Source organism: Brachyistius frenatus, unplaced genomic scaffold (genome assembly GCF_029030835.1).
Source record: "Brachyistius frenatus isolate BFR_SWC_R1_liver_20210118 unplaced genomic scaffold, ASM2903083v1 Contig_48, whole genome shotgun sequence".
Classification (NCBI taxonomy): Eukaryota; Metazoa; Chordata; class Actinopteri; family Embiotocidae; genus Brachyistius; species Brachyistius frenatus.
In genome coordinates, this window is record NW_027210647.1 from 36,299 (window position 1) to 46,195 (window position 9,897).

General features: G+C 42.1%; 1 protein-coding gene across 1 annotated transcript; it reads right to left on the bottom strand.

Moving 5' to 3' along the window:
* Positions 1 to 428: 428 nt before the first annotated feature.
* LOC138623945 (B-cell receptor CD22-like) lies at positions 429 to 8,318 on the bottom strand. The gene is made up of 12 exons (XM_069703749.1): positions 7,454 to 8,318; positions 7,288 to 7,330; positions 6,680 to 6,761; positions 6,114 to 6,482; positions 5,731 to 6,027; positions 4,512 to 4,769; positions 4,174 to 4,434; positions 2,735 to 3,001; positions 2,343 to 2,639; positions 2,164 to 2,254; positions 1,575 to 1,611; positions 429 to 1,206 (listed from the first exon to the last, which is right to left on the bottom strand). Exons 3-12 carry the CDS (start codon positions 6,723 to 6,725, stop codon positions 904 to 906), a joined length of 2,226 nt encoding a protein of 741 aa, XP_069559850.1. The 5' UTR covers positions 6,726 to 6,761; positions 7,288 to 7,330; positions 7,454 to 8,318; the 3' UTR covers positions 429 to 903.
* Between the last annotated feature and the right edge of the window lie 1,579 nt (positions 8,319 to 9,897).

Consider the following 9,897-nt stretch of genomic DNA (forward strand, 5'->3'; position numbering starts at 1 on the left):
ATGTTCATAATCATCAGGGTTGGCTTTCATCAGTCTATTTCTTTTGTTTTATCGATTAACTCCAGATGTTTCATTTTGGTGCATCTCTGCTTTCACGTGTGTGCATCAAACAGAAGCGGACAAAATGATCAGTGTTGTTTCGTACAAACTTCTCAAATTTAACTTGGGTCGGTTTCAACCGATTCAAAACAGGGAAAATGTGCACAAAAAGACAACGACAACTCGAAAGGCTTCTTTCTCTTGCGTGCATGTTGAATCGATGCACCGTGCTGTGAAGTTCCACTTCGTAACCCGCTTTGGCTTCATCCCTTGTCTGACTTCCATCTTAATTACAGGAAGAATCACTTTGTTTTTCTTTTTTCTATATAAGAGCAAACACTTTTATGCATTTCAGCAAGAACACATACAAAGTTATTAATAAAAAAGTACTGAACCAATCTTGTTTCGTTTCTGCTTCTTTCACTCTGGACAAAGGTTTAAAAATAAAGACAGCAAACAGCAAGACAGAAGTTAGCATTGAAATATTAGATATAAAAAGTAGCATAAAAAACACGACGGTGTAGTCGTGAACTAGTTTAAAGGGAAGATTTAGACATTGTTGGGACGTTAAAGCCTCAGCCTCAGCATACAGGCTGGCTCTGTTTCTGTATCATGAAGTAACTACCTACTGTATCTATGTCCACGCATTTTATCACGTTTTTCTTTGTTGCTTGGCATATTTCAGAAAAGAGACACAAGCGTGTTGCCTTACACTTGAGTATGCTGTCACTTAAAGAGCAGATTTGACCTCCACTGCTGCTTTAAGAGTCTTTTCTGCTCAGTGTTCCCGCTGTTGACAGCTCAACACTGAAGTGTTACATGGCAAAGTCCAGAATCCTGCTTCTGCTATTATTTCCCCTAAAATTAAGCAATCGCCTTTTCACTGACCTCGTCCACATCTTTACCTTGAACCAAATCAGGCTCTGCCAGTTTTTCTTCCTCCTTCACGCCTCCTCCGTTACAGTGCAGGTGGATCTCGGCGTACTCGGCTGTCTGGTTGGCCAGGCCTCGGATCTCGGCTTCCCCGGGCTCTCTCTCTGACCTGGACTGGAGTTTAGCAAAGTCCACATCGGTGTAGTGGAGAAGGTCTTCTTTGACGACTCCTCCTCCTTCCTCCTCCACAACGGCTTTCCTGGCATAAATCACCTCCACCTGCGATGACTCGGCCTGCAGAGAAACGGGAGCAGTTTGCTTGAGTTATAGAGAAGAAATGGTAATATTTATCTTCATCCAGTTAGGGCCAATTCAATGATATTTGGTGACTGTGGCTTATGCTGGGTCTTAACTATAGACTATGTAAAAGTGGACGTAGTTTTCGGGGTCTGAAAAATGAGGTCAATGCCGATGTGCCTTAAGCTGCAATACCACAGCGTGCCACTAGAGGTTGGCTCCAAAAAGCGTCAGTGGACGACCCGCTTTCCCACCCGAGCCAGAGCCGCCACAGAGACGTGCGAAGGTTCCTGTTTTTATGGATCTGTAACCCGCTGCACAAATATATATCTCCAGAATATATCAGTAAAAGGACATAAACTCACCAGTGCCTTGTCAAGTGAAAGGCTGCCTTTTCTTTTCCTAAAACCAACATAGAAGATTTTGGTTATATGAAGTCATTTATTATTTTATTTTTTTAATTAAAGATCAGACATCGAGACATGTAAAAATACTTTGCTTGAAACAATAAATTGAGTTTATTGTATGCATGTAAAAATCTAGCATGCAAATATTGCTCCTTTCTAATGAATTACTACACCCACCCGGGCTCAGGAGAGCTGCGTTCTCAGTGTACCTGCACACTGGAGGTTTTAAGTTTCCACACTACACATCAGACATGTTCCACATTGCACCATGATTGGCTTCCACACTAATTGTGATGTCAAAAAAATCATGACCCGCATACACGTCTCTATCGCAGATTTGAGCGCATACGTCTTTCTGCACTTTGAAACATCCAATGATTTAATACAGAAGGAGTTTATTTAGGAGTAGACATGGTTTAAATCAAAGCTCCAACAGCAATCTCAAAATGCAAATTTTGATGTATATATGTGTATGTATGTATATATCCTTGTTTCAAAATGTCTGTCATCTATGGTATTAACCGTGTTTTTCACACTTGTTTCTCACCTGCAAATGCACACCAGCAGCAGGACGCACACCAGCATCATCCCCAGCGCTCCCGCTGCAGAGCCGATCAGCAGAGACAAAGGATGGAGGCCTGAAAGGTTTCCCACAAACCAAATCAGTTCGCAAAAGAGACAAACGATGCAACAGAAAATCCAAATCTAAACGCAGCATCGTCTAACCTAGCTGAGTTTCACTGGAGGACACGTTGAAAGCCAGACTGTCAGAGCCCAGTGAGTTGATGCCGAGGCACTCCAGAGAGGGCATGGGCTCGCTCACACTGTACAGGGTGATGAGGCTCCTCATGCTGTCGCTCCTCAGGCCCACCTCCCGGATCGGGATGTCAGCGGAGCGATTGACAGGTTGCCCGGCCAATTCCCAAAACAGGGAGGGGCGCGGGTTCCCCTGGCTGTCGCAGGTACATCGGATCTGGGATAAAATCTTGACGCAGCGGGAGGAAGGCAGAATCTCTGGAGCAACTGAGACGAAGAAGGTAATTGGTTATTCGTATTCCGTCACAGTGGGAAAAATAAAGGCTTACAATCAATTAAAAACAAAACATAATAAATCTCACAGGTGACATCAATACTGGCAGCGTCAGAGTATTCAGCTCCGTGGACGTTCAGAGCTTCACAGTAATATTGATCCTCTGACTGTTTGGTCACATTGAAGGTGAAGTCTCGCTCGGAGCCGACCACCTCCTTTTCTCTTCCAGCTACTCTGAACCAGGTGAAGTTCCCCGCTGCTGGGTTGGCGATGCTCTCGCAGGTCAGAGTCACAGAGCCGCCGTCCGGCACCGGACCAGAGGGGTCAGCTGACACCGAGGTGTTCTTAGGGGGATCTGAAAGGAACAAATCTTCCTGTTATTAATGGATCCAAACACCATCGGTGGTTTTTGTGGAGAAAACAAATTCAACATTCCAAAAAAAAAAAAAAAAATCTTGAGATTGTCTGTGTTTCTTTCTTATTTTCAGTAAACGTTGAAATGAAAGGATGAGTTTTGTGTTTTGCTCATTTAGGGTGTTAGGTGTGTTGGCAGCATTAATGCAGATCTATAATTTATCAAACAAAACAACCAGATATGGTGACAAATATCAAAGATCTCTTTAAAGAACTCATAAATTTCAGTTTTTAAATCGTAATGTTAAAGCCAACACGGACGAAAGATCATCTGGGAAGTGCACGGTGAATATGCTGGAATTGAACAATTCCGTGGCAACTCCATCTCCTGATGAAGATCATGTGATATGTTTGAAAGCTCCAGACCAGCAACTACAAATCAAGAAATTATCATGAATCAAGCCCATTGTTCAACAATAAAATACCACCGAATAATTAGTCAAATCACAGGTTATGATAAAGGTCACGTTTTGATACTTTGATCAACCCGTTTACTGCTGGTGAAATACTGACAGAAACGAGACAATATTTTAATAATGGAAACAAACAGCAGCAGATAAATGTTGTCAAGTTAGAGGAGGAAAAACAAACACTCTGCTTGGCTCAGCGGCAGACGCGCAATGTATGATTTCCAAGAGACCCGAGGACACAAAAGTGACGCTACAAAGCTTCAAATCGAAAATACTTCCACAGTCAACATAAAATGCATGTACACTTCTTATTTGTCTTTTCATTAAACCGAGACAACGTCTTGGTTTTCTGTGCGTTTGAAAATGACGTCTTAATGAAGACACAGACCAAACAAAACACCCACACATAAATTAACACACTGGCACACACGTGGGCACAGCGGCGCTCAGTCGTGACGGACCGCTGACACAGAAAGGATTTGGAGTTTGTCACGCAACATGACAACGTCTCACTGTCCGTGGTGCAGACGCTCGTGCTGCACAGTGAACGAATCTTGGCCCCAAATCCTGTTTTGAGTGAGCACAGCTGGACATACAGTGCAGAGGGAGCTCATATTCAGCGCACGAACACGCTGGGGACGGACAGACCTGTTGTTTGTAATCAGTGCAAATGAAAGTCTCTGCTGTGTTTTCACGAACTTACACTGAACGTCCAGCTGAACCGCTGCTGAACTTTCTTCCCCGAGGTCGTTTTTCGCTGCGCAGTGGTAGCCGCCGCTGTGACCGGGGTCGACGCCCTCTAGCGCCAAGGTCGGTCCAGTCTCCTCGTCCTCTTCATCACCTCTGTACCAGGTGTAGTTGGTCACCGGCGGGTTGGAGCGGCTGTTGCAGGACAGCGAAACAGAGCTGCCCTCCAGGATGGGGCCGCTGGGCTCCACGATGACTGTTGTATCCTTGGGAGAAACTGGAAAACAAACACGCGCCGAGTTAAACTTGTCGGTCAACGGGTGTCACCTGCGTTTACGCTTCACTCTGACTCACACTCCACGTCTATCTGAGTGATGGACGAGTTCTGGCTTCCGTATTTGTTACTGACTCGGCAGTAAAACTGGCTGTCGACCTCTGACACCGTGGTTGAAAGCCTCTTCTTGGATCCCACGTCTGCCGCCTGATCTCCGTCCACTTTGTACCAGGTGTAGGTGTCCACGGCCGGGTTGGCGTTGGTGTTGCAGGTCAGCGTCACGGAGCTGGCCTCTTTTACAGGACCAGAGTAACTGACCGATGTGTTATTGGGAGGATCTGGAGGACACATTTGAAAATGGAAATATGTGAAGAACTTGCACAAAATAGATTTGGACATAGATTGAGTGCAGAAAATGTTCAGAAACTTTGACATATTTTGACTTTATGTAGTTAACTTGAGAAACATTAGCATTCACATGGACTTGTGCTTCTGGCCACCTAACAAAGTTGAAAATCTGCCAAATTCGTAGCTCTGTTTTGGCCCCCTTTAAAGGAAATATAGCTGCTAAATGCTCCACTATGTTTACTAGACAGTCTCTAACTTTGCCTGTGAGCAAGTTTACAACTCAAGTGGGGTTTTTTTTGTTTCTCTGTGTAGAGCTGAGGGAAACTGAATCAAGTGATGGTTTTCTGTAGCGGTCTGCCTTACGTTGTTTAAATTAAACACAATCATCTGATCCATTGTTAATGTGAAAATATTGATTTCAAAGGAAATCAATATCGCCTTGGCTTTGTCCAAAGGGAACAGAATCCATCTATCAGCACCTCAAAAGCTCACAAATAAATACGATACATTTTATTTGTTCGTTCTGTGCAAAAATGAAAGTGTAAAAATGACAGGTTGTGTTTTACGTGGGATTGCAACTATTTCTTGGTTTAGAGAGGCATCTTTTACTGGAATCTTATTGTCACCGTGAGGCAACCAAGAGAAACTGCTTCGGATTAAACAAACAAGACACGACATGTTAAGAAGTGAGCTTTGGAGGTGCTGGTAGGCTTGGCTGTAGTTTCATATTTAATATGTTAGGTGGTACCGATCTTAAAATTACATTTTGATCCAAGTGTTCGAGGGTTTGTGGTCAAATGATCGGAGGGGCATTATTGTGGTCAAGACAATAAACAATCGCACACATTTTACAACACAACATATCAGATTACCTCAAATCAGATAACATGTCTCACAGTGTGAACTGAAACGAGGCTCAACACGACATGAAAAAACCAGGAACATACTCACAAAAAACACGCAGAGTCAAACTTTTTTCATACAGGAGGTCACTGGTGCCGGTTTGTCGGTTGTAGAGGGCGGTGCAGGAGAACTTCTGTCCGTTGTGGAGGTAAGAGGCGGTGAAGTTCATCACGGTGGCCGCAAGTGTAGCCTCCACGCTCTCCTCGGTGTCGCCTACACTGGGTGTCCATGTCAGAACTGGAGGGAGGACGGAACAGGGAGCCACGGCCGAGCAGCTCAACGTCACCGGAGTCCCTTCTTCCACCTCCAGCTTGGATGGAGTTACAGTAGGTGTGGGGAGTGAATCTGAAGAGTAAACCAAATAAGAGGGATCACAAGGAGAACTACAATATATCAAAAGCCGCGGTGTTCATGCACAGGACGTAACAAACCTTGAACAGTGATGAGGACACTCGTTTGAAAGTTGAACTTGAGCGAGTTGTCACACTGCAGTCTCAGGTAATAGTTGTCGTAGTGGTTCGAGGGCACGTTGTAGAAGACGGTGGTGCAGTCTTTGTCCCGGAGGATCCCGGTCAGGTTTCCCTGCAGGATGTTTAAGCCGGCGCTCGCTCCGGTGAGGCTGGAGTCGAACACCTGCGTGCGGCTCCAGCTGCCTCTCTTCCATATGACTTTACACGAGTCATCCAGGTGCTGATCCCAATCTGAGGGCAAGGTGAAAGTGCAGGGGATGACCACACAGGATCCGCTCAGGCCCTCCACTGTCTGAGGCATGGAGGCTGCCCACTGTTGGCACAAGATACCTGAAGGGGAAACAGCAGCGTTACAAATATCGGACAAGAAAAAAATGTTCCAATAACTTGCAATGTCACAATTGTTCTTAAAATGCAACAAAAAATACTGCAAATTATAAAAGGGAAAATATATGGCAGAATACACAAATTCCGGAGAGTAACTGTAAACACAGGTTCAAAACACATTTGAATGGGAAATAACTTACCTCGAAGTAGACAGCATATAAAGACAACCTTTAGAGCACCTGTCATGCTTTTCAGTCACGTTAATGATCCTAGAGAGAGGTACTGGACACAGAAATCAATCAATTCGATTTTATTTCCTGCCTTATAGCCAGCCAGGAAGACGGAAAACACTTCCCGACTGAAAGGAAAATGGATATTTTGTCGATCGGACGCACAAAAGGATCGCGTGATTTTTAATAATTTCTTTCCGAGCACTTTCAAAGGACCGTCTTTTATGTAAGTTAAGTGAAAGTATTCATACTGCAAGGGAATATTGCGCTGTAAAAAGTAAAAGTAGCACCATAAAATGTATTTAAGTGAAATGATTTATGGTCAAATTCAATAAATTATCAAAAGGTGACTCATGCAAATGAGCTCAAGTGTTCTTTTAACATTATAAACATGAATTTATAGAACTGAAAAAATAACATCATAGCTGGTTTTACTCAACTTAACTTTTAAAGCATCTTTTGTAAAAACATGCAACCCAAAGTGCTTCACAGAGCGTGATAACAGCACAGACAATTAGGTAAGACATAAAAACAATAAAATGTTCAAAAGAAAAGTTAATGAAATGACTAAATCTTACCTTAAAGCCAACGATAGTCTTCAGCATACGGTGTCTTTCTTTTCTGGGGGGAGGGAGGGGAAGCATATTTGAGATTTAAACACATTTAAACTCGTGAGCTAATTTTAAACTATATAATTATAACTGATTCAATTCTAATTAATAAAGAAGCAAATTAAGGTTTTACCAGCATTGACGGGTCAGTGGTTATGATCCAACAAGTGAGTCATGTCAGACTGGTGTTGCGTCTGGATGGCACACTCGGCTGTTGTACGATGTGTGTGGGGAGTGGCGCTCAGCACAACAACAGGGTTTTGATGTGTAGCTCTGTAGACTTCAGCTGTTTCGCAGAGACTCACACGACACTTAAAACAGACTAAAATAACAAATGTGGGAAGTTTTATCAAAACATTTCTGCTGGTTGTGCAGTGGAGCTTCAAAGTTTCTGAACCCCCTTCAGAGTTTTCTATATTTCTCCATAAATGTGAGCAAAAACATCATCAGATTTTCAAACAAGTCATAGATTAACAGAAACAAGCTAAACAAATGGGAGAAAGATATAAACTTAGTTGTTTATTGACTAAGGAAAGTGATCCAATATTTAAAATCTGTGAATAGCAAAAGTATGGGGACCTTTGTTTTCACTATCTGGTGTTACCCTCTCTGTAATAACTGCAACTAAACATTTCTTTTTTTTTTTTTTTTTAAATTCATTTTTTTTTGTCCTGCAAGTGGGAAATGTTTCAACACTAAGCTGAAAAGTTCTAATATAAGTTTAGCTTTAAAAAAAAGTTTCCGACCTGTAACTGGAAGCAGAGACCATTTGTGGATACATCACTTGTCCTGTTGTACGGTGCCAAAAAAAATAAACTATGATTCAATACTGGCAAATTGAAGAGGAACTGGTGAAAATTTTGAGGTGGTTATGGGTCTGACGTTGAAGGATATTTTGATCAGTGTCAGCAAGAACTTATATAGAGCAGGAAGTTACCTAAGAGGCTCCATAACTAGTGCAGACACACGTGTGTTACAACATACACCACAGTAATGGTAACGTGTAAATACTAACTTTCATTATGTGAACATGTCCTCAAAACCACAACAGAAAGTCAAATTACTATTGGCACAATGGTGTTAGTGCTGGTGTCTCTCAGTGAGAAGTTCATTGGTTCAATTCCAGGTTGTGACATGCACGTTAGGTCCAAAATATATCATACTATTGCATGTCGTCCGCAATATAAAAAAAAAAAAAAAGTCATACTATAGCATGTCGTCAAGATTATGACAAAAAAGTCATACTAAAGCATGTCCTCCTAAATTATGCAAAAAAAAGTCATACTAAAGCATGTCCTCTAAATTATGCAAAAAAAAGTCATACTAAAGCATGTCCTCTAAATTATGCAAAAAAAAGTCATACTATAGCATGTCATCTAAATTATGCAAAAAAAGTCATGCTATAGCGTGTCATCTAAATTATGGAAAAAAAAGTCATACTATAGCATGTCATCTAAATTATGAAAAAAAAGTCACTATGGCATGTCGTCCAAAATATGAAAAAAAGTCATACTATAGCATGTCATCTAAATTTAGGGGGAAAAAAAGTCATAATATAGCATGTCTAAATTATGCAAAAAAAAATCATACTGTAGCATGTCCTCCAAATTATGGAAAAAAAATGTCCCACTGTGGCATGTTGTCCAAAAAAATGAAAAAAAAAGTCATAATATATTATGTCATCCAAAATATGACAAAAAAGTTTTACTATCGCAAAATATGCCAGTTGAGGTCATGATGCCAAGAGACTTTTTTGTACATTTCGGTGTGATACACTTGTCCAATGAATTTGGTGTTTGTAGGTGAAACTAGGTGCGGGGGCTACAGTTAGCGAGCCATTTGGCCACGCCCATGCGCAAAACACATATTAGCTGTATCGTTTCACCACGCCGGATGTATGTGCCACGTTTCATCCTTTGCATCTTTGACCTTAAACATAAACTTCCTGTGTCATGGCGAAACATCAAAGTTTGCCGCATCGCCACAGTGATGCCTTTTGACAAAGTCGCACGAACTTCTTAATACGTCATTATCAACATGATAAGGCTATTCTGACCCGAATTTACGTTCATGTGATCAACCAGCTCGACGAAGCATGTGAAAGTATGAAAAGCTTCATTTCGAGTTTCCAGCAGGGGGCGCTATGACTATGAGCGAATATTACCATGCAGATGTCTTCAGGGCGGGGCTGTAAAGTTTGGAGAAGGTCGGTCCATGTACATAAGATTGACAGTAATTATAGTTTCATGGCGAGACGCTCAGAATGGCCGCCACGCCACGGTTACACCGATCGACGAAAACAAAATCTTTTAAAACCTTTTAATCCCAAAGATGTTAAGAGTGAACTGACAAAATTTGTAGTCGGTCCGAAAACTGCTGTAGGAGGAGTTTGTTAAAGTACAACCTGTGCGAATCGCCAAAAATGGCGACTAAATTCAAAATGCCGGACTTCATGTTAAGTTTAGGTCTTTGTGCCAAGTGACTGTTTTTTAGATATTGGTATGATCTACATGTCCACCGAATTTCATGCATGTAGGTGAAACGAGGTGCCGGGACTGCAGTTTAGGGGGCGCTAGT